At 42.6% G+C, this 24,422-nt stretch overlaps 2 protein-coding genes across 5 annotated transcripts; one reads left to right on the forward strand and one right to left on the reverse strand.

Annotated features, from left to right (window-relative positions):
• The first annotated feature begins 1 nt into the window (after position 1).
• wdcp (WD repeat and coiled coil containing) lies at positions 2 to 4,743 on the forward strand. Of its 4 annotated transcripts, none has more exons than XM_026194498.1 (4): positions 2 to 55; positions 1,030 to 2,959; positions 3,120 to 3,240; positions 3,916 to 4,743. In XM_026194498.1, exons 2-4 carry the CDS (start codon positions 1,049 to 1,051, stop codon positions 4,107 to 4,109), a joined length of 2,226 nt encoding a protein of 741 aa, XP_026050283.1. In that variant the 5' UTR covers positions 2 to 55; positions 1,030 to 1,048; the 3' UTR covers positions 4,110 to 4,743. The 4 variants fall into 4 exon arrangements, with proteins under 4 accessions (XP_026050283.1, XP_026050285.1, XP_026050284.1 ...); XM_026194500.1 differs by lacking the exon at positions 2 to 55 and adding an exon at positions 203 to 298; XM_026194499.1 differs by lacking the exon at positions 2 to 55 and adding an exon at positions 233 to 291.
• A 71-nt stretch (positions 4,744 to 4,814) lies between these two features.
• On the reverse strand, positions 4,815 to 22,792 carry mfsd2b (MFSD2 lysolipid transporter B, sphingolipid). Its single transcript, XM_026194501.1, has 15 exons — positions 22,657 to 22,792; positions 21,819 to 22,168; positions 18,087 to 18,212; positions 17,866 to 17,990; positions 13,830 to 13,953; positions 11,439 to 11,517; positions 11,130 to 11,311; positions 9,755 to 9,845; positions 8,389 to 8,510; positions 7,805 to 7,888; positions 6,906 to 6,989; positions 6,641 to 6,750; positions 5,684 to 5,827; positions 5,276 to 5,452; positions 4,815 to 5,159 (listed from the first exon to the last, which is right to left on the reverse strand). The coding sequence occupies exons 2-15, from the start codon at positions 22,149 to 22,151 to the stop codon at positions 5,111 to 5,113; spliced, it is 1,830 nt and encodes a 609-aa protein (XP_026050286.1). The 5' UTR covers positions 22,152 to 22,168; positions 22,657 to 22,792; the 3' UTR covers positions 4,815 to 5,110.
• Positions 22,793 to 24,422: the final 1,630 nt, after the last annotated feature.

Consider the following 24,422-nt stretch of genomic DNA (forward strand, 5'->3'; position numbering starts at 1 on the left):
TAGAGATCTACAACCCCACTACGTACGTCGTCTTCAGCCCTGCAGACCCCTGGAGGTGAGATAAAGCTCGAGTGTCTAATGTCAGTTGAATTTTCATTTTCTGGTTTGTCATAGTCTTTATTAAGTTTATCAAGTCCCTCTAAGTAAGCCAATTGTTTTTTATTAATTCGGGCTATATAAAACTAGAGCGCTTGTTAAAAGTGAACTACGTCTCCCACAATGCACCGAAACTGTCGAGTAGTTTTGCTTCCGTGTCATTTACTAAGAAACGTTGGAGGCGATTTTTAACCGGTAAAACGTGAGTTTGCTGACATGAGAGTTAATGTTCACTGTTTTATACGAGCTCCTTGGAACGTGTTTTTAGTTTTGTAAGGTATGCTGAGCTTTAAAACTCATGTTTGTGTCGAATCTAGCTTTAATTATCTGTTTGCGCGATATATTTTTTAAAGGGAAGCAGCAAGTTAATCTCGCTAGTGATTTCCAATGTTTATTAATTGAATTAATGAGCATTTCTCCTTTTCGTGGTTTGTGTCTACGCGTTTTAAGCTGATGTGCAGTAATCAATCCACACAGTAAATCTGTTTTCTGAAGAATCTGATTGTGTTTAATGTGCTCCAGTGTTAAAATGGTGTTTACATTTTAAGTCTGTTACAGTTTTCTTTCTCTGATGACGTGTATTTGAAGACTTAATGTACTTTTTGTAATCATGTCAGAGTCTAAAAAGACAAATACTTTAATGAGACACTCTTATTCAATACATACTAATGTTAATACCCTTAGGTCCTAAAGGGCCTGTGTGTTGTTAAGGTCATCAGGCGTAAGCAGCTATAGGTGTTCGTCACCACTGCCTCAGGCACAGAGGGATTAAAGCATGTACTTGGAAGGAGACACAAGAGAGGCTTTTGCTATTCTTAATCTGCATAGGTAGCAATAGCCACTCGTCGTCAAGACCCATTTAGAAGACATACAGGACTCTATTATCAATGTTAACGCTGTGACTCTTTTGTTTTCTTTTTCTCTTTGGATAAGCTTCTTCATACCTGCCAGGATGGATCTTGGTAAGGCAAAGCTGCTCAGGACAGGTCTCAACACACTGCACCAAGCCATCCACCCTGTGCATGGGATTGCTTGGACAGATGGCAAGCAAGTCTGCCTAACATCTCTCTACTTTATCAACGGCGACGTGAAGTTTGGCGACACAAACGTCATCGGGCAGTTTGAGCATGTCTTCGGACTCTTCTGGGGCCCCCTGTGCTGCTCTGATTCTCCCGCCTTGCTGGCTGTGCAGCACAAGAAGCATGTTACCGTGTGGCAACTGCAGCTCAGTGCTCTTGAACAGAACAAGCTGCTGTGCACGCAGACCTGTGAGATGAGCGAGCCTTTCCCCTTGCTTTCACAAGGCTGCGTTTGGCACCCTAAACTGGACATTCTTGCTGTGCTGACTAAGAGAGACACCTCTGTGCTGTTTTCTGTCAGGGTGGACAACAGAAGAATCAAAGCAGATATCAAAGGTAGTGGACTCATCCACTGTGCATGCTGGACTAAGGATGGCACACGCCTGGTGGTGGCTATAGGCAGTGCCCTTCACTCCTACATCTGGAATGACATCCAAAAGAGTCTGGTGGCCTGTTCCTTCTGTCCCATCTTTGACGTGGGAGGCTATATCTGTGCCATTGAGGCCACCGGGGAAGCTCAAGTAGCTGTGGCTACGGAGCTGCCGCTGGATAAATTATGTGGGTTAAATTCTGGCATAGCGTTCGACTTACCAGCAGAGACAGAGGCCCTGCACGGCCATGGCTCTCACATGTCAGATGATGACAGCCTTCTGGATTCGAGGAGAAGATCCTTCGAATCGGAAAGGTCCTACATCCCTAGCTCAGGTCCTCTTGATATTACCCATCTTCTGGCGAGACACCGTCGCTCTGACCCCAGCCCCCTTATCCATTTGCGTCGCAGGGACACTGTAACAGGCTCCGGGCAGGACTCCTCGCACCTCATTCTGGTTACCTATGAGCGAAAGGTCACCACCACTCGTAAAGTCAGCATTCCAGGGATTTTGGTCCCAGACATTGTGGCTTTTGATCCCCGTGGTTCCACAGTTGCTGTTGCATCAAACACATGCAACATGGTTCTTGTGTACTGCATCACAGCCTCCACGATGCCAAACATACAGCAGATCTCTCTGCAGCAGAACGAGAGACCCAAAGGAGTCTGTTTCCTCAGCGATAAGATTTTACTGTTGATGGTGGGTCGCCAGAAGTCCAACGACCCCGCCTTCCTCCCATCTGCTAACACTGACAAATATATTCTTCATCTCATAGCCAAAGAGTTGATCTACGATGGAGAGTCGCCTATGTCTCCTATCATACCATCCTCCTCTGCTCAGAGCCATGAGTCCACCTCTAATTTCTGCACAGGGATTAGGAGGCACTCAGAGCACCTGTCAAAGGATGACAGAGAGCGCCCAGGGATAAAAGACTTGATACTGCCTGGAAGGGGGGTAGTTTGCTCACCGGGGAACAGGCGGAGATTGGTCGAGGAGGTGAGAAGCAGCGAGCACAGCCCCATCACCAGCTCTGTGGACTTATCAGACAGAGCCCCGTCCAGTGCCTCTTCAGTTACAGTGGAAAACTTTGACATGGACCATGTCAGCCGCATGGCCAGCCTGGCGGTGGCCGGACAGGTCAGCAGAGATTCCAGCCGAGCCAGTTCTCCTCGCTTCGAACCATCTGACAAGATGCACACAGAGCCGAAGCTGCCTATGCCTGAAAAGACTCCCGGCAAGGCCAAGGAGCGCGCGCTGGAGCAGCTCGTTCACAACATGGAAAGACTTTTTACACGCTTTGCAGAAGTGCAGCAGTGCCTGACAGAAATCAGAGATTACACTCAGAATGGCAAAAAGGCCCCAAGTGTCTACCCTAATGCCAGCGAACCCCCGTATGTCAATGTCACATGCCAGGTACAGTTTTACGTGTTATGTTTGATACCCTATTATATATATATATATATATAAGTTATATAAGTTAAGTAAGTTAAATAAGAATATTGCATTTTTTAACATAATAATAGCCACGAGCATGTCTCTTTCCATCACATTTCCTTTCTTTGTGCTCACGCAGAAGCAGTTGTCAGAAAATGTTTTTATTGACGAGCGGAGGCCGGTGCTGCTGTGCGACAGGAAACTGTGTCTGCGTGCGCTCCAAGACCTCTTCAACCTTACCATCGTGGAGATGATGTATGGTATGTTCACAAAATTGGATTTGGCATCAGTAGGTCAACAGTAACAAAGTATAGCAAATAGCACGTGTCCTCTGCTACTTGTTTTCTGTTGTTTGTGCATTTTAAGTGGCATTTCCCTTAATGTAAAGCAGTACCTAAGCTGCCTTTGTGCAAAAGCCTCATCTGTTGTTTTTCATGTGCGATTAACCGTGTTGTGACACAGGGTGTAAAGGGTTAATTAACTAAAATCACTCTGAGGAAATTTCTTCTGGTCCTCAAGTGGGGTCAACTGCAAGTCATTGACTAAATGTTAAGATCTGTATGCTCTTGCTGGCTTTATTCACCATGAAGGCATCCCCCTCAGATTGCTCTGTACTTTATAAGAAACCTTATTTATTGCAGTCAGTTGTAATTTCAGGCAGCTTGTGGTGGCATTGTTCTTCCGATAGCGTGCGTGAGCTATAATTGGAAGTGATTAAAAGCCTAAGTCAGATTATAAGGTCTTAAACAAAAGCAGCTTACTACCATTTAATGTGCATAGTGTTTTGTTGCTGCTGTAGCAAAGACTGGCTTTCCTAAACTGAGACCACCAAAATGTAGGTCGCACAAACTACAGTTTCTAAACTACACTGACATTTAGAAAACCATACTAAGTCAAAAAGTCCTAATTGTCGTTTTGTTTTTGTTTTTCTCCAGGACCGTTGTGGGTTGTACTTGTGGCAGATGCAGATGGCTTTGTCCCTCTGACATTTAAGCCTAAGGAGGAGCTCACGGTGCGGAACGGGAAGCGGAAATCAACCCTGCGGACTCCCGGGAGTCCAGAGAACTCTTGCCCATCCAGTCCAGCCCCCAGCCAAAGCCCCAACACAACCACAGAGGCCTCCGTGTAGCCACTCCTAACGCACAGTTCAATATATGGACTCACAAAACAATGTCCCTCTGTTATCATGATGTATTCGACTGTCAAATGGACCGCAGCTGTATGACAAAATTACTCTTGTGTGTGTTGAAATGACAGCCGTTTGACAAGAGATGCTCATTGCACTCCATGCATTGTTTACATTTTCTTCTTTTAAAAAAACAAAACCTGTGCAGTTCATGTTTTTGCTGAAGCAGGACGTGCTGATTAGCAGTCCAGCAACAGCGGCGAGTACGTTTTAGATATGTTTGGGACATGTTTCTGATTGTTCTGACGTCTTATATGAACAAATGGAGGCTAATGTTGTTGTTTTTTTTTTGAAGCAGAAGTAGATGTATGAAATTCAGGTTTTACACTTAAAATGTCAAGTTTAGCACTTTAACATCTCAAATGTTCTGTCTACGAGAGACCCAAAGGATTTTCCATCCTGCTAGAATTTTAACACGTTCAGGAAAACCCATGTGACCACTAGAGGGGGCAACAGTCAACAGTAACTTTTCTCTCATGGTCATACCCTGCTGTTAGGACCGCTGTGGTTTGTTTTGAATGTCCAAAGAAAGGAATGCTTGGGGAGCTTTCTGAAAATTAAATTTGTATATGTAGTGCTTCCTCGTCTGTTATTTTCCACCGCACCACCTCCTCGGTAAAGATCCCCCAAAACAACCATTACAAAAAGCACTCTCTACAACATTTATTCATCTCATATCATCAAACCTTTTGGAATCATATATTATAAATAAATAACAGTGTTGTAGAGCTAAACACAGCAAATAACTCTATACATTCATTTATATAAATTAAGTAATCTCATATATTTATATATATCCAGTATGACTGTACAGTACATGTGAAAATGAAACAAAAATGTTTACATTAAATCTATTTAGCAGTGTAATGTACACTAATGAGCAACTTCCCAGACGCATTACTGGAATCCGTGGCTTCGCGTCTTCACTCCATTCGACGTTTAGGTCACACGTTACTCGGATCTTCCACTGTTCTGGAGCCGATGCTTTGTTTCCTATGTGAGAGACACAGAGACACTGGTTTCAAATACAGCGTTTGAGTCCAGTCAATTTTCTCCTATACACTTCAAACGTCAGTATAGAGGTCAAAGGTTACAGGTTTCTTTCTCACCTTAGCTCCTCCAGGCAGACTTTATTCCTAAGCCGTACATCTTCAGTGATGGGATAGAGGAGCAGGATCATTAAGCCCGTGACGATGAAGGCCACTGGGGCGGCGCCGATCAGTAGCTTCAGGGTGTACACCACAGGGGGAGGCTGCTTGCAGGCGCCTGTGTCGTATCCTGCAAACCTACAAGCAATGACGGAGAGGCTCTGTTAAAATGCGCGAGAGGAAATGAGCATCAGGCCGCACTGTGCAGCCCTGCAGATGAGCAAACTCGACACCTTTCGTGTGATGAATTATGCATCGCACCAGGGGTTAATGCATTTCGGTGAGGTATCATGACATGCTAAGTGCAGACGTAGAATATCGCGCAGCGCTTGAGTTAATCATGCATGTGTAACAGTAATGCAGACTTACTCCAGGCAGAGGGTGGACACTCCCAGGGAGATCCCAGAGGCAAATTTGGTGAAGAAGACATAGAAGGAGTAAAAGATGGCTTCGTGGCCTTTACAGTAGGGGTTGGCCAACCTGAAGTCATCCACCACATCTGGCAGCATCGACCTGGATTGAAGCACAAAAACAGGCGTGCAGAGCTGAATGAGCATGTGTCGTTTGTCATAAAAGTTCAACATCACAGTGAGCCATGGTAAAACTTTAAGCTGATACGCGCCGAGACCTCCCTCGTGCTCTTACTTAGGTTATCTCACACGTGCAGTCAGGATCCCAGCGCGCAGCGATGTGAGGTCAGAGCTCTGATATACCAGTGGGCCAAAATTACAGAGCTAATAACACGATTAGATGATGAGCAGCGGGCGGGACAGGATAAACAATCAGCCCCTTCCAAAATAAACAGGCCCCCCTCAGGAGGCTGTAATTTAGGTTTTTAAAGGGAGGGGAAAAGAGATGAGTGAGGAGAGGCGAGGGCCTTAGCAACGACTGGAAAACAGATGTAGTGATACCTCTGGTGTTGCCGGGGCTCTGTGATGGTATGGAAGATTTATAGTAGACGGGTCCTGTAATTCTTAAAAATGACATCATTTCATGACCGTGGCATGACCTTGGTGAGCGCTCAGGGCCCTCTGACAGAATGGCTTGACTAATGACATTTTGCATCAAATCAAAAGGGGATTAAAATGAACAGCAGAGCATACATATAGCAGGGTTGAATTTAGGTAAACAATATCAGCGGCTTAGGGGATTTCAGTTTTATTTAATCCTTTATAACAAGGGGCGGGGCAACCAAATTTATATTACTTAGCAGATGGCAGGGACGCTCACGGGACCGTTCACTACAGGGCTTTTAAAATTTTAGCACAAATATTTACACCTAATTTATGTTGACGAGCGTGTTTCATCTGAACTGTTGAGTCTCACCATGGCAGGAGGAGCGATGCAGCCACAGTGAGTCCAGAGGAGACGGCCACAACGTAAGCCACTATGACGTTAGGGATGAACACCAACATCAGTGTGAAGGGCAGGATCCACTGGAGAGACAAACACACATCCATAAAAAACAAACTTTCTTAAAACTGTTTCTTTGGTCAAGACAAACACTTTAAAAGCTCATCCACAAGAAGGCACAAACAAAAAGTCTGATGGTCAAAGCTGAATGTTACAAAAATAAAACCAATTTACTCACGGTGATGCCACAAAAAGCTGCCGTCTTCTTCCCAAATCTCTGCAGAAACCACTGCCACAGTGGAATGCTTATTACTGCGGATACCTGAGCAGATGTGTGCAAAAGCGTAAAGTGACTTAGTCTGTAAGTTAATTTAGAACTTACAAAAGAAACAATAGTATTAGGAAAGATGGTCAACATTTAAAATAACATGACAAGTAGTGCTAATACTGGACAAAATAATAATCCTTTACACCAAGTAACGCGAACACTTCAATCCGGCCCATTGGACAGCTTTGGAAATGTAAATGACACAGATTTACACAGATTTTGGATTTTCAACAGTGTTTTCACACATTTTACAGCTTTTCCTCCTGTGGTTCATACTACACCAAAGTAGGTAATAGATATAAAATTCAATTAGGGTTCTGCTGAGATTTCTTCCTGTTAAAAGGGAGTTTTTTCTTCCCACTGTCGCCAAGTGCTTGCCCATATGGGTACTGTTTGACTGTTGTTTTCTCTGTATCACTGTCGGTTCTTTACCTACAATTAAAACCTCCTTGAGGCAGCTGCTGTTGTGATTTGGAGCTACGTAAATAAAACTGAATTAAATTGAATTAAATTGTAATTTTACATGTTTATTTTTTTTACAAATTATGCCTCTTGTGCTGACAGATTTCTTTCATTTACAACAGCAGCATTTCTTCATCATGTACAAGAACGTACTGTTCATTGCTTTTTTTCTATAATAAGATGTCTCAGGGATTAAATTTGAAGTTAAAAGTTCTTCACATTGATTATGTGGCACATGATGTGAAATGAAGTCGAGCTCCCCACATTACATTGTAGTTAAAATGCACAAGGTGTTACATTTGGTTACGTTAATGTTGCAGATCTTCAGTGCTAAAAGCTGTACTCACCAGGATGGTCAGTACAATATTCTGGAAATGATCCCTCAGGTCGGCTGCATAAGTGCAGAAGAGGACAAAGTTGCTCTGGATCAGCTGCAAAAACCAGAGATGAAACATTCAGATATTCAGTCTTGTCTATTCAGCACTGTAGCTGTGCACTCTTGCTATGCTGAGCGCCAAATAAAGTGACTGGAGAAGCTGCTGACAGTGTTTTTGCCGGGATTTATTCCCGCTCTGGGGCTTTCGCAGAAGACAGCTGATAACTCCTCTGAGATGAGAGGATATATGAAATACAGAGAACCAGATCTGATGCAAAATTGGACAAGTTTGCAATCATTTAAACAGCGTTAAAGTGAGGTTGAAAAGTGAGCATCCGCGCACATGTGATAAACAAAAAGCAAGAACACACTGCTGGTATCACTCCCAATAGCCCTGCGACTCACAACACGCTTAAAAACGATGAGCTTTCAGTAAGTGCTCTTCTACTCTGATCAAATCATCATCGAGCGCCAGCAGTTCTCCCACGCTGTAAGGTCTCCATTTACTGTAAGGCCGAGTGTCATGACTGAGAAGTGTTCTGCCAATAAATTTACCTGAATGGCAACAGTGATGAAGAGGAATGCAGCGGTCAGAGAGAGGTATGGCCCGTGCCTCATCACCAGGACGAAGGCCTGCTGGAAAGAGACCTGCTTCTCGGTCTTCGGGGCGTATGGATCTGAAACACGAGGAATTAGAATAAGCAGTATATCAAATAACACCCAGCAAGGGAAAGCTGATAGATTTGCTCACTGGAACTACTGGAACTGCCCCTGCATTGCAGTGGACTGTGCTTGTCTCAGTTAGAGGTGTCATTTATAATAAAGAGCAGAGAATGAGAGCTAATGTGATCACATCTATGAGACGTAGCCCAGTATATATGTTCTTACATATTCCAGTAACTCTAAGTATTGTGTTATCAATTTCTAGATAGGTTTAGATTAAAATTTTCCTGTATTTGTTCGTTTTTTTTTATTTTATTATACTGGTATCATGCAACAAAAGTCCAGTTATGAAATATGTTGGGTAGAAAACTAATTTGGTCTCAGCGAAACTGGTTTAATCCTGAAACAGTTCCTCGGGGGCCTCACTGAATAACAGTTTTCGGACAAGTTTAACTGATTTTTTTATATAAATATTACAAGAGTAAAAATAGTTACTAAATTCTTCTGCTGACCGTTGACCAGTCCTGCACATTGATTTAGATGTATTCCAATCCATGTCCATTCCTCTGTGTAGAACCGGTTAAACTTTCAGATGTTTGTGATTTTCTTCACTTAAACTGCTCACTTCAAGTCTTTCCACAACATTTCTGTCGGCTCAAGGTCCAAACTCTACTCAAACTGTTTCAAAGCAATAACCTTCCTTGGCAGAAATGCTTGCTTAAGGCCATTATTTTGCTTTATGAATCACTTGGATTTGGTTCAGATGTCCAGACGTTTTCTATGATGCCGTTCCGGTGCAGAACATTACTAAAACCCTATTTTTCAGAGGTGGGGTCGACTCTTATGGTTGGAATGAAGTGTTTTCTTTTCTCTTAACATAAAGCTTCTCATTTAAAACCAAAGTGTTCTACCTTGGTCATTCCTGTCCGCAAAACATTGTTCAAGCAGCCTGTCCACGTGACCGTTGGCAAGCTTCACAAAGGCAAGAGGGTTGTTTTTGTAGGGCAGTGGCTTTTTCCTGCCAAGCACCCACTGTTGATCACCGTTCTCCTGATGGAGAGTTGATGACAAGTTAACCTGGTGTCCTTTGAGACCTTCCAATCTGTGAGCGATTTTGTCCATTTTTGACAAAGTCTTTGAAGATGTTTGCGTAACCTTTGCTTAAAACCTTGAATGTCAACTATTACAACTGATTAACCTTTTTTTGGTCAATTTCAATACTCATTAACACACAATCACACAAAAATTAAGTCCTCACCGTCTCTCTCTTTGACACCCAGGAACATCACCACAGTGCAGATGACGAATACGCCTCCAATAACGCCGGCAGCTATCGTGTACACCTGCTTCTGCAGAGAGAAAGAAACGTACAGTCATGTCTCCATCTAGCTATCTCGTTTCATGGAGGCGACACAACACAGTCTATTTTGAGACTTTCTGCAATCTTTAATTCATAGTGCCCTAAAAAATTTAACTCTTTCTTTTTAACATGCTATAGATCAATTTTTGGAAACAAACGACACAGAATGTGCCAGTTTTTAGCCTACATGGCTTTTATTTTCTTCAATTCTTTGTCATTCTATCACTCAGCAGTGCATGATTTATTGACGTGACGTCTATGGGGAGCCAAACTATCCGTGCACATCTTGCTTTCCAAATACTAGCAGGAACAGGAAGAAACCTCAAGTAGATCCGTATCCCAAAATACAGACATTTAAAGCTGTAAACCAACAGGAACTGCTCTGCCTTAAACAACCTCTGTTTGTTTGCTATTTTTCCATGCGGCTCAGCCCAGCAGTTCATTATTATTTATGCACATCAAACACTCCCTGTTTCTGAGGGCAGACGGAGTTTGCCCAGACGGTGTGCCACCCTCACCAGCAACCACGGAGGAATTTAGTGGGTGGCTGCAGAGGGTTTGGGCTGCCCTGATAGGGTTCACCCAAAATCCATTGAAAAAGAACCATTTGAAGCCCAAATAGCTGCGGTGCAACCCCAAATCCAACACTGGACAGATTGGACTCTGGCTTGTTTCATCTTCACAAAAAAAAGTCTCATGATGGATGCTCAGTTTATTCACAGTTCTGCAAACTGAAATGCGGACATGAATGTGTCCCTTTCCCCTTTTTTTTTCAACTTTAACCTAAGCTGCAAATAAGACATTAATATATTGAACACATTACATTGTATGTAAGATGGCTTCAAATGTTCTGGGTGAGGCATAAACAAGCCCAATGACTGGCAGACTGTGGCGACCCCTCAGTGCAATGGGGAAAGATGTGGAGTGTGATGCCAGGGGAAGCACCCCCTTTGTGGTGGTGAGGGAGAAGCTGGCTCAGGGTGCGAGGATCAGATATCAAACAGTGGTGTTTCCTTTCACTCCCACGAGGTAAACATAGGAGTAAAAAGGTAAAAGTAAAAGAACCTGTAGACAGTAAATATGGAGCCAATTGTGAACAATCCTCCTTCTCATTCATCACTGCTTTTTTTAGCCTCTAATATTCTCTATAACTGCCTTGAGCACACACACACACACACCACAGCCCCGAGGTAAACTAGAAGTTATTTTCAAACCAACTCTTTGCCCTACTTTTAGCACACCTGGCTTCCTGGCTTGGCACGGTGATACTTACAGCATATGACAGGTACTCCTTGGAGTGCACCATGCTCTTCACGATCTCTGCCCCGCTGCTGTTGCCAAGGTAACCAGCCGACATGTTGCTGGTAGGGCAGTGTTTCAGAGTGTGAGCGCTGGCCACAATCTGTCCCTGGATGGCAGCACCCACAAGTGTCCCCAGGACCTCCATTGTCATTCCTGTCATCAAATGAGCAAAGGTCCAACTCTTGGTTGCAGCACTTCAAACGCTATGCAAATGAAAAGCTAGAGCAAAGATTAATTCAGCACTGCAGGCATTAAGAACTTTGTGCATATTAAAACTTACGGTAGGCAGTGGCTGAGTCTCTCTCCTTCTGGTCCGTGCTCAGGAACATTGTGAGAGCAGAATAAGGCACATGGAAACACTAAAGAGGAGCAGAAAGACGTGGACAGAAATAAATGCAAGTCCTGCATAACAGATAGGCAAACAGTTGCACAAGTCTCCTGAGGAAAGGAAAAGATAATGAAGGTATTTTATTTTATTTTTAGCATTGCTAGCGGCTTATTTCTAGAAGATTGAAGGTTGTAATACTTTGGTCCAGAACAAAATGTGTCTCCGCTGCTACTGAATCAGTTACAATCGAATTTTGCGCTCCGATCGTGGTCCCCAGAAGACGACTCATAACAACAGTAGTTCCCTACCCTCAGGCACCAACATGAGGTGAACATTTTTTCATAGTATGTGTCAAAATCTAATAGATAGATAGCCATAAAATTAAGCAAGCATGTTAATAGTCCCTACAAGATAAATCTAAATATCTCTCTCTTAACTTTTCCAAATACCTAAATCTAAAAAGATTGCCTTCATCCTTAAAAATGTTTGCACATTACCATGCTGATATTAGCATTTAAACAAAGAACAATTTACAAGGGGCTGAAGAAGTAAACCACTTAAGTGCCATAAAGCTTCCTCAAATAGTCACTTAAGATGGCTCAAAAAGTCCCTTAAGCTGCCTATGTTAAAATGACCAACATTACAGCAGAAATAAATATTGTGGTCTGGTACAAGAAATTATTAATGTGTAAAGCTTATTTCCTACTCCTCTAATATATTTTACTTCTTATTACTTCTTATTATTTAGGTGAGATTTAAGTGAGTCAGTGTAGCTGCTAACTGTATGCTAGCCTTCACCTCAGCTAACTAAGGTTGTTAGCTGAGATCCTCTTGGTCTCTTTTGGAGCAATTTTCTTAAATTATTCTATATTAAATTATGTCAAATTATTTTATTTGGTGCAATCATCTAACAAATAACATGGTGTGACCAAGAAAACAACCCAATTCTGATGAGTGAAAAGCTAGTATTTTTGTATTTGGCTAACCAGGCTTGTTAGCTGATCGTTTAGCATGCCACAGTCTTTTGGCTCCAAAAAAACAAACAAACAAGCAAAACAAAAGGAAAAACAAGATTGTTGCAGCCAAAATGCTAAATTCAAAGCTTTAAAGCAATGGGTGATGTCTCAGTGGCTATGTCCATCATTTTTTGACAGTCCGTGTATACAAAAGAAGAATGTAACTCATAGCCCTACTGTGCTAAAGTCCAGTCAAACTGTTAAAAACAAAATCTGGCTCATAACTGGAAACACCCTTAATGCCTTTTATCTATATATTCCAGAGAGAATGCTGAAGAAAAATATACACGGTATATAAATATCAACAGCAATTTCTGCAGTTTCCATGCTGGCCAACCTCAGATCTGTTTTCTCCTTTCTCACCACCTCTCCCAGAGAAAAGGCGAGCAAACCAAGTCCTGCTTCACTTTGTAATTTACACAAGGGCTCAGTCAGCACTGTGGCCAAATGAGTATGCATAGCCACAACGAAAATAAATGTGACTCTGTAAGGACTTTTTTCAGCCATCGCTCTCCTGTACAGCATGTCATTTATGGGGCTTTTCCTGGATGCAAACACATTTGGGAATCAAACTTTCCTACACAGAGGTGAATGAAAACTGATTAATTAGATGGAAAGCTATTATTAGTTGATTGCATAAACAAAGGAAATGTTGAATTCTAACCTCTGTTTACAGACTGTGAATGATAACAGCTGCGCTTTCCCAGAAAACTTCACACAAACACACAGGCAGAGACAATGAAGGGCGGCTAAAAGTGGCAACCAGCATTTATCCGGCAAGAGGTTCCTGGCAGGACTGACCGTATACTTATCAAGTAGTTAGAATGACATGCCGTTACAGTTCACCACAGTGTGGCTGCAGTGGGCTACATGCTCTGCAGCACATACTATATGGGGTGCCCCAGAATCAGAACAGAAAGAGGAGGAGGAGGAATGGTTTGGACCATCACAACAAAAGGGAACTTAAATAGCTACACTTCCCCATTTGAGGTAAGGTGTTTAAGCGCTCTGGGTTTTAATCTGCTGCTCATCTCACAAATCAAAGCAGAAATCCTACGAGGGGCTGTCAGAGCCTGCATGAGATGACTGTAATCATTTCCACTTTGAAATCTTGTTATTCCCAACGTTTTCTGCGTTTTGTCTATACGTTACATAATCTGTCATCTGCAGACTGTGAGCTGCATCAGTCAGAGCTTTTATCTCCCGTTTCAACTTGACATCTCTCTTGTACTGAATGCGCAGTCCCTCCGAGTTATCTGAAGCATCGCACACACATAAATCTGAATTTCTTAAACGCACACAGTTCTGACAGAGCGTGCATACTCACGGTGATGAGGGTTTGGTAGAGGCAGTAGAAGCCGAGGTACCAGATGAACCGGCTGCCACTGAAAGGAGGAACGTACCACAGGTAGAAGTACGAGATCACCAGGAAAGGAGTGCAACCCACCATCCTGTAGAAGACAAATGACAGTGTGTCAGATAAAACTAAACATACAGAAGCAAAAATATCAGATTGTTTCTGAAAAGGTTTCATTAAAAAACACCACCTACTAAAAAGGCGACAAACTTGGATCTGAATTCAAATCCTCCATCGTCACCGCTTCAACCTGTCACAGTAAGTGTTACAGCAGCTGTGCTCTGTCATTTTCATAGCGCTGGTAATTTGAGGCCATATTTCTGTCAGATTACAGTCAGTTTAAGCTGAATGCTAAATGATAATGTTGTAAGCATGGCAGGAATCTGCCTTGGGAGGGGAATACCGCAGTATTTCAAATCCTCATGAAAGATCCACATACACAAGCACGCAAATATGTAGTCCACACTCGTGCAAACGCAGCATGAAGCAATTCTGTCGCGTTGTGCTAGTTTTTTTGGGATTTTCTTCTAAAACGTTGTGGGCCATGTATAATACATAAGTAAACAACGGATATGTATCATTATGGTTAAAGCAAACAGCTGTGTGTTCAAAATGAAGAGAAATGCTGACAGATGATGGATGATGGACAGCATGACTTGGCTGCAGACATCAGTATGTATCACCAACCCTGCTCCTCTAAACAGTAAATGGAGTTTATCCCGCAGTGCAGACCGGAATAGCTGTAGCACAGCCACATCTGCAGGTGGGGGGAAAAAACAGAACGATTGAATTTAGGTGACTGTCACAAAACCCACGGGGGCTCTGACCTCTGACCTGCTCTTCGCCAGGAAAGAGAAAGTGGGAGAAAGAGGTAGAGAGAGGTTGATTGCAGTCATTTCTGGCATCATCCAGCTTGGCTACCTCACTCTCTTCCTGATTGTTTGCTGTAACAAAGGCGACTGACATCGCTGGTGCTGCAGTATTGACCGCTTGGTCATGGGAGCGATGAAAGGGCCCCGGGGCCGGTGAATGGGACAGTTAGAATGTTCCTGCAAGATGACTATGTCCGGGGAGAGGCAACAAAGGCACGCACACACACACACAAGCACACACAAACACTAGCATACTCTCTCACACGTCATGCACGCATGACTACACACCTGTCACACCTGTCCTAATAATTTGCACAGCCTTAATTAAACCAGAGAAGATTGATAAGTACCTGGCACTTACAATTCTCTCCTCAGTGACTTGTCGGGGACATTTGTGGCATGTTAATTAAAAGATGTGCGACTGGGCAAAGGGGATTTGGAAGAGGTTGTGTAGGTGAGATTACACTTTCTTTGCTGATTTTAGGCTTAGTCATGTTCATATATCCCAGTGGATATATAAGTACATTTACTCAAGTACTGTTGTTGTACTTTCCATGTGCATTTCCTGTTTATGCCGTGTTATATTTCCACTGCCCTCACATATTAAGTATTTTACTTTTAAAACCACTACATTTGTTGTGACTAGTAAAAATCACTGATTGCGGTGAAGGATTTTGCTTGCAGTAATCGCTCAGATTAGCAGGCTGTCGAGGCGCAGGGGTGATCACAGTGGTCGCCTTTAGGGAGGCAACTTGTCTCCAGACAGTTGCAGTTTGGGTCAGATTGTCTGAAATCACTCTCAGACAGCTCAGTGTGGGTTTGCAAATAATCGCTGTTTAATTTATAAGCTCAGATTGATTGCTAGCACACTGCAAATCATATAGGATCTAATCCCAAAGTGATTGCAACTTGACCCCATTCAATCACAAGCTGATAGCACACTAACTCTGTCTCATTGTTGTTTGATCGCCGTTGTGATGCGCCAAAGACGCTTTGAAGACGGCACAGAACTGCACCTCTCCTTCAAAGCACCCATTTCAAAGGCAACGAGATTACAAGCAATAATTTTGTTCATACTGCAGTATCTAACCACTGCTTCCCCTCGTGTGACTGTAGCATTGGCTTTCTTTACATGTGACGACTGTGACAAGTTCTCTGTAATACAAGGAACCATAAAACTGTTCACCAGCTACACCTGCTTTTGTTTCATGTATTTATCTCTTTGTTTTCATCAAAACCTCCCATCTATGTTTGTCACAGTGCTCCCAAACCCAAGTGAGGGCAGTTTAGTTAGCCGACCTGCGATCTGGTGTCGAGGCTACTAGCGCTGAACCCCACAACGGATGTGAAATATCTTGGCAGCTTAGACAGCAAGGTTTTCTAAATGTGTCCCTGCGAGGACTTTGCTGACCGGTCTGTACAGCGGTCAGCCTGATAGCTGTCACGGCTAATGAAACAAACGCCACTGCAGTCAACAGAAGTTCAGCACTTGTTAAGATTAAAATAAGGGTTTGTACTACTTAATATGTAGCATTTTGAGTTTTGCGGATGATACTTTTCAGCTCTCAGGTATTTAAAGCTATAACTGTAGGACACTTACTAATAATTGAATATACTTTTATTGTCTGTTTTTGGCTACGTTTACTTAACTAAACAAATTCTGTCACTTAACTCTCACTCTGTCTGTCTCTGATGGAGACAATCTGATAAATCTGCTTTCTCAGGCTTGCCACAGTGATGGTGGTTTGCTGCCTTCACAAATAACAAACACGGCAGTACCCAAGGGATGCGTTTTAGGCTAAAAGACTCCATCCTTAAGAACTGAAGGCGCAGATACAAATCACTTAATGTCTGGTTGTGGATGGGTCAGCCAGAGGGAAGAGAAAAGCACTTCCTGCCGAATGGACAGAGGGGACTTCCCAAAGAAGGCTTTGCACGCATCTCATCACAATTATGACCAAAAACACACATTAAAAATGCCCATAAACACTACAGGTTCACAGTGGGCACACTCACATATGCGCACACCGACAGCTTCCCAGGGGTAATCGAAGCTGATTTAACATCAGCATCTGTCTGCTACTGAATGTGGCTGGCTGGCCACACTTGACTTGGTCCCCCTCCAGCACTGTCAGCCAGTGTTTAATCTATGGTTTATAATGGAGGAGGCATTAGATTGCCTGCTTGTGTAAATTACATCAAGTGTCATGCCAGTGTGTTCAAAAGACATATACTCGGTTTAGCTGCTTATGGGATGATTTTCGAAACTGAGTTGATAGCGTCGTATAATCCACACTTACAAAGTCGCAAAATTCAAATTGCACTCAAAGCCCCCTGAGATGCTGAGGTTGAGCTTGCAGATAAAGCAAAAAGAAATGGGACGTGGCACATTACGTAAATGTATTTAAGAGAGCACCAGCGGATGATTTATGAACAAATGCAGATGAACGTCCCTGTTTTTTCTCCTTGTGTGGCGTTCAAAAGTCAAAAAGAGCAGCCCACGTCCTTGAAGTGTACAGACTGTATAGCTAATCAGAGGGAGTGTCTAAAACAACAAATTCAAGCATAACGGCTGTTTATCTAGCACAATCCTCAGGTGACAGACTCGAGTTGGAGAATAATTTTCCAAAACTGGAGCACACAGCTTGTTTTTGTTGTTGTTTTTGCATAAACATTAGCATCATGTGGGGGCCATATTATGTCTGAGAGAGTGGGAGCAAACCTAAGTGAGTCCCAGGGTCTGTCAACAAATTGCAGTCCTTTACATAAGACACTGAAACCAAGAATTACATACCCTAGCTTTATAGTTTCAGTAAATAGTTCCATAAACAGTTTAGATTGAATCTTTACAGGAATCTGGAGTAAAGACAATCATTATAGATATTATGATGCAGTCTTATAACTTCCACTTTATGCAGTGTATGCTTTTATTCCAGTTGGGGAACACACATTTATGAATTCACTTAGTATTTGTGTGTTTTATTGGAAGAATCCTCAGTGAATGTCTCTGCCAGTGGTATCAACTGGCGTTTATAAGAATACACAGCCAGTTTTTAAAATTCCATCAAACTGGGAACAAATTATCATTTCAGCTTTCCTGTATTAGTTTATGGAGAGAGAGGAGAGGGTCTCACCAGGGCATGAGTCTTCCAATCCTGGTCCATTTGCTTTTTGTGATGAAGAAACCGACCACAGGATCGGTCACAGCACCCCAGACTTTACCGATGAACAGCACCATGGAGGCCTGGAAGGCGTTAATCTGTGGAGCGCAACAGGGACACGCTGGAACTCACAGGCACACATTTCCATACCAGCTCATTTTTTCATCTGTGAAAGTCGCTTCCAGTGCGCTTACCTGAGCAACGTCGAGCAGGTAGATTTGCAGGAAGAATCCTGTGGCGCTGGCAGCCACTTCCTTGGGCGCGCCGCCGATGGCAAAACACAATTTGCTGCATAGCGACAACTTCTGGCTCAGGTCGGTCTGGGCAAACAGATGTGAGAAGGGACAAAACACACCAGTATATTTAGATCACAGCAGTAAGTATATATTTATTGCACATACAAGACTAGAATAGTCATAAGCATATTTAAAACGTGTGGGACTAATAAAGGTTATCTTATCTTATCTTATCTTATCTTAAAAATGTTGAAAGATGTACTGTAAGTTCCTTCAGTCAGAAACTCTTCCCAGACACACCAACACAAATGAAGGTGTGTCCCTCTCACATTTTTTAAGTCATCAGAACAGGCTTACAACACAAAGAGGTGTCCTTTCCAATTCGTGGTGCTCCAAAAATAACATTTCCTCTATATCTTCCTGTTGCAATGATGCAGTGATTCAGTGTAAAGAAACGTCACATATGACATGTGTTTGACTGTGAACTGCACTCCTTCAAATAACCCCAGCCCAAACTGCATAATACGGTGATCACATCTCCCTTTATCTTTGCCTCTCTTTGCTCATTCATGACTGTGTGGGAATGTGACTGTGTGTAAATACAATTTCAAAAAAAGGATCAGAAGAAGACCCCCTGCCAGCTGTTAGCACTGTGGTCTATGTGTGCAGACACAGAGCCCACAGAGGAGCCGAAGAAACCCACCGAGTCTCCATTTCCTTCCCCGTGCTCTGCTAAAACCATCAGGCATGTGACTCTGCGCATTTGTGTTTAGCAAGGGCGAGCTTTCATCTTCAGACGCGAATACGACGAGACACCGCAGTCTAGGGAGCCCAATATTTACAACTGGCTGTGAACACATATCGACCTTTTTTCCCCTTTCCTCCTTCTGGACTGCACAACCTTTAGTGTCAGACGCACAAACAGCAGAGTCGACACACATCTAGTGGCCAGGCTGGTCCACAGCTACTCCCCTCAGAGCTGCATGAAAGACATAAATCACCAAAGTGGCCTCAACCCCTACTGACACACTGTTATTATCCGCCTCACATTTTCTCTTCCCCCCATCAAAATATGGAAGGGGTTGGAGAACGACAATTACCAGGAGGGAGGTGTGTAATTATTCAATCTCAAGACAAGCGGGTCAGAGGTAAGTAAAGGCTGCGCGGCGGTTCCGGCTTCAAAACTCTCTCTTCTTCTGCTCTCACTGCAATTACCCCTAATTGGAGAGGGGAAAAAATCAAAGTCTTTGGTGTCTGGAGAATGCTGTTTAACTGATGATGTGCAGAAAATACTCTCTCTGTGTCTCAAAACACTTTTTCTTTCCCCCCCAAAATCTTACACTCCATCTTTCAGTACTGACTTCTTATCGTCAAAGAGGATAAACAGGATATCCCTGCTACTGTTCGCTGGATGCCCAAACGTAAAAAACCACATGCACACAAGTCAGCATAGACACACACAAACAAACTGTATATATACAGAAACACTGTCTGAGGAGGGGAAAAAACACAAAGAAAAACACATTTAAAAACAGAGTACTTGGAGAGTTCATACAGTGAGCAAAGGGGCAAGGACAGACTAATCTCTAAAGTTAATGAAACTGAGGGAAAATGATTTAGGACTGAGAATAATTAAAGAAGCGAGGGAGGGAAAAACTGAGCTTTGCTATCAAAGAAAAAATGCACACACTCAGTGTTTGCAATGCTAATGTCAGCCTGGTAAAAATGGATCCATGTTGAGTCGCTGAAAGGGTTTTGGACATTTTGGTGCATCAGGTTTACGCCACAGAATCCAGTTATCTGTGTCAACAAGAGCAGCTTTTTGCCCTCCATTCAGCTTATGGATTATAAGCATGAAAGTAAAGTGATGGCAGCAGGCCATTATAAATGTCCACAGTGGGCTTAGTGACATGGCTCAAGGCCCTTGGATTTTATCCAAAATCGAAACATGAACTAGTGCGCAGAAGTGATTTATTCTTTCTCCCGACAATACTGCATATGAATAGATATCATCGCAATGTGACGAGCGCTTTTGTGATGGATTGGAAAGTTCTTGGTGTATAATTTCCCATGCTACTACTCAGTGTGCATCTATCATGTCATCTGAGTTTCAAGTAGTTTCAAAGAGAATATGTGTTTCACGTGCAACATTCCTTTTGTAGTCCTCATCTTTCAGAGAGAATGGAACGCAAGAGTCTACGCTGTAAAACACCTTTAATCCTTCCTTTGTTTTAAAGGTAGTTCAACTTGAAATGTATAGATTAATAGATTCAAGAGACGATGGAAAGTGAGTGTGTATAGTTGAGGACGGTTACAGAGCTGATGTTTTCATACGCTGCACTTTTCCGTCACATCTGAAACATCATGTTAGGATCTGGTGTTAGGAGCACACTAGCTTCATGTGAAGGCAACTAATCCATCAGTTCTGTTTCTATCGCACATAATTTGCATTTATTGATTTGAACTTTTCAGATAGTGTAATAACTTCCCCGTCTTTTTTGTCCATTTTTCTTTAATGTGCAATTTAAAATGTGCAAAAAAAAAGCAGTTCATCCAACTATTGTAACAGAAAATCAGACTATAACGCTTTTATACTTGTATGTATTGAGCTTAACAGCTAGTCCAGTAAATGTACATTTGATTTATTTCATTTCAATTCTTTGTCTAAGATGAGTTTGTTTAAATCCCATTTATGACGCTAAAAAGTGAATCGTGTTTTATGTTCACATCACTGTTCTGCTGCCTGAAGAGTAATCCACTTCACAACCGTTTGATTGAAGCAAACGTGTAAAATTTCAACTGTCAAGTCAAATTCAATGAAACAAAATGCATCGCATATTTGATAGTTTGGCAGAGATGAAATAGTTGCAGAACTGGTTCAATTGCCGTTCCCCGAACACCCTGAGCCAATCTAACGAAACAAAGAATAGATGACTAACTATTATGGTATTGCATTGAGATGACACCACGAACTGTAGTATCTGTCTTTACAAAGGAACAATACTCCATGTAAGGAATTGGTTGTCTGTCTTTCATTCCCTTGCCTGTGGGTCATGTTCTTGTGAGGACCTATAATCTTCTCTTGATTGAACTGGTTTACAAGTGCAAGCACATTCCCATGCACACAAAAAAAGCTTTGCATACCTCACACCAACTCATCACACACATTGTGCAACATCTATAAGGTTAAATGAAACAACAACAACAAAAAATTACACATAAGGCAACAAGTTTTCTAATCACGGCAAATTTGCCCTCTAGTCACTGTTTACTCCTATAATAGCTGTGATAATGACTGCCTCTTTCACTGCAAATCACCACTGATATCAGACAAAAGAAGCTAATCATCAAGCCGATCTTGCCGTCATCAGTGGAAACACTCACATGAAAAATAATCAGCTTCCGGACAGTGAATGTGTTATCTGAGGGATTATAGGTCACAGGAAAACAATGGAGGTGATTAATCCCAAACAGATAAGCAAATAAACAGATCTATTTCCCAACTTTATCCAATCAAGTTAATTCAGACTCATTCTGAGCCTTAAAGACACCAACTGAGATTGAAAGTCTCAGCAAGCCTTAATTGTCCAAACAAAGGTTACAGCTATGAGACTTAAAATTAACTCACACATGCAAGACTGCACAATAGAAAAAAATCACCAACAAACAAATGATAAGAGAAGATCTTACCTGCTGAGAGGTTTTGGGAAACAAAGGTTCGTTGGGCTTTCCTTCAGAGCCTTGCACGCCCCTCTCTCCCTTGGCCATGGCTGAAAGACTGTGTGTGAGGCGACAGCCGTACCTCTGTGTGTGTGACGGGGTGCTGTTGTTGAAGTGAGTGTGGCTGTGACTCCTTGTGTGAGCGAGGGCGCGAGGAGCCTGCTGCCAGTGAGTGGTGTGTGTCAGAGGCTGAAACTGGATGTGGCTCTGACTTCGGGTGTGTGTGTGGTGAGTGACAGCTCCAGAGGCAGGGAGCTCCTCCTGCTCCTCTGCTCTAACAACCCTGCTGCTTTCTGCAGCCATTCACATGCTGTGGTGCTCTGGAATGAGGCCAAGAGGAAAGACCAAAGTCAGACAGGTTGTGTCACACACACATTTTTTAAAGGCACTTTCTCTGTCAGCACAAGGACAGAAAAAAAAAAGAGTTCATATGCTTGCGCACAGACAAATGCAAGGGCAGGAGAGTTCACTAAATAATACCACTCTCTTTCCCTCTCACACACACGCACCTATCCACACAAACAAACGAACTGTCTTGAGATCAAAATAAAACTAGAATGTAATTCATGGCACCACCGAGATATGCAGAATTTGACATGTTTGCACAGCTGGCTTTGAGAAACGGCACAAACGGGAGCGCAAATGCGACGATGTCCCGTGCAGGAGGAGTAGCCTCCTGTGTAGTCTGCCCTCACGTTACTATTACTGTAAGTGCATCCATCAACAACCAGTCTGCATACCTACATGAACACCAGAGCCCATTAAAAAAATAAAAAATAATAGAAGCATTAACCAGATATCAACTCACCCCGTGATGATGGGAAATAGCCGCTCAGTTAGCAGGTTAGTTTTGAGCTGTCAGTGAGGTGATCTGCAAGTCACTCAGTCAGTCTGTCGGGCAGGAGAGGAGACTGCGGAGGATGGAGACGGGGTGCGCGTCTCCACTCCTGCGTTCAGTACGGTGACGCGCTGCGCCCTACAGCGGCCGCACCGGTGTTTCACATGGGAGATAGTGGCATCATTTTACAATCAAGCCACTATCTCTCACTATCGTCTCCTTTAAGCTCGGGTCAAAAACACCAACCTTTGAATTCCTATATTATCTATATTTATCACTTATGTATAAAATAAAATATTTTTATCAGTCTTTCTTAGCTCCTGTGTTATTGTCTAGTTAGTTATCTGACGGTCTATCACATATAGGAATCTTTTATTAGTCCATTATCGGTGCTTCACACTGAGAGTCTTCCAGTCATTGCAATCCACGAATCCCATTCATGGGAACTGGCAGTTGCTACAAGTGGAATGTATGCAATGCAGTTTGGTTTCATATCTTCTTGCATTAGTGTGCTTCTTTGGAAGAGGGAGCCGGAAACGGAACTCGTAAAAAATGCGCTCAAGAATTTAGCTGCATATTTCTTACAATGCATTATTATCATCATCAACGTCTTCACTATTATATAGTAATTGTGCGGATTTAGTCCCCGGGAAGCACCAAAATCCAGACCTAAAGGCCTACAGATCTATAGTGGCAGCAAATCCTAAAAAGAAATGATGCCGTTCAAACTAAGCATTTTTTTTTATTGTTGCGTTTTTTATTATGATAGGCAAAGAAGCCGGACGAAAATGTCAAATTCAGATGATTTGCATGAGATTTGCGCAATCTTATCAGAGAGGCAAACAGTGAAATGTAATGTGAAAAATGCACTTCCTCTAGAGATGGTAGGACAGATTATTTTGTGTGTTTAATGAAAAACAATATTCCTCAAACACGTGTTTTGACTGTCACATCTATTTTATTCACAGTCTAAAGCACATTTAAACAACAGGAGTTGACCCAAAGTGTTTCAGAGGTGTGTTTTTTGCAGAAAGCAAACATGGCAGTGATTAAACTGCTCAGAATGTGTAAATTGATGCTGAGTCATATGACTCAGCATCATGTCATGTGTCAGCCATGTGTCATGACTTATGAGATATCTCATAAATCATAACACATGGCTCTTACCTGCATAAGCTGCCTTTGTAGTTTTAAAGTATCGGTATCAGTATTAGTATTGGCGATACTGGCCCTGTATTTAATTGATATCGGATTGATACCAACATTTGCAACTGTAGATGTCTCCAAAGTGTCCCCTAGACTTCAGTTTTAAAATGCACAACTTTACAGCAGAAATAAACATGTTTACAGCCTTATACAAAAAACAGTTTTGTCCTGCATGACTGATTTCTGACTACATAATAACTGTAATGAGTATGAAATCTTAAACTGGGTGTTTTCTTGGTTGCCATTTTGGTGTTTGGTCCAACTGAGATGCTGAGGGATGGTGCTGAAGCTCATGCTCATATGTGAGCAACTTGTAAATCACAAAGTAAAGCATAGGTTGCTTTTTAAATGCGATAACAAGATAAATGTAGAGAATAGCTCATGGTTTTATTAGACTTCTAAGGAGGTGGGCCTCTTTTTGAAACCCGACCAACTGCCCTCTGCTGGTCATAACAGCTGGTTAAAGCAGGGGTGTCAAACTCCAGACCTCGAGGGCCGGTGTCCTGCAGGTTTTAGATCTCACCCTAGGT

Source organism: Astatotilapia calliptera, chromosome 15, assembly GCF_900246225.1.
Source record: "Astatotilapia calliptera chromosome 15, fAstCal1.2, whole genome shotgun sequence".
Lineage (NCBI taxonomy): Eukaryota > Metazoa > Chordata > Actinopteri > Cichliformes > Cichlidae > Astatotilapia > Astatotilapia calliptera.

What these genes read in the sequence shown, in the direction of transcription:
- wdcp (XM_026194498.1), top strand. Translation starts at nt 1,049, where the DNA reads ATGGATCTTGGTAAGGCAAAGCTGCTCAGGACAGGTCTCAACACACTG. An exon ending in ATGTCAATGTCACATGCCAG is followed by an intron (nt 2,960 to 3,119) that starts GTACAGTTTTAC and finishes GTGCTCACGCAG; the next exon opens with AAGCAGTTGTCAGAAAATGT. An exon ending in CATCGTGGAGATGATGTATG is followed by an intron (nt 3,241 to 3,915) that starts GTATGTTCACAA and finishes GTTTTTCTCCAG; the next exon opens with GACCGTTGTGGGTTGTACTT.
- mfsd2b (XM_026194501.1), bottom strand. Translation starts at nt 22,151, where the DNA reads ATGGCTGCAGAAAGCAGCAGGGTTGTTAGAGCAGAGGAGCAGGAGGAG. An exon ending in ATATTGTACTGACCATCCTG is followed by an intron (nt 6,990 to 7,804) that starts GTGAGTACAGCT and finishes ACATCTGCTCAG; the next exon opens with GTATCCGCAGTAATAAGCAT. An exon ending in GCATCGCTCCTCCTGCCATG is followed by an intron (nt 5,828 to 6,640) that starts GTGAGACTCAAC and finishes GCTTCAATCCAG; the next exon opens with GTCGATGCTGCCAGATGTGG.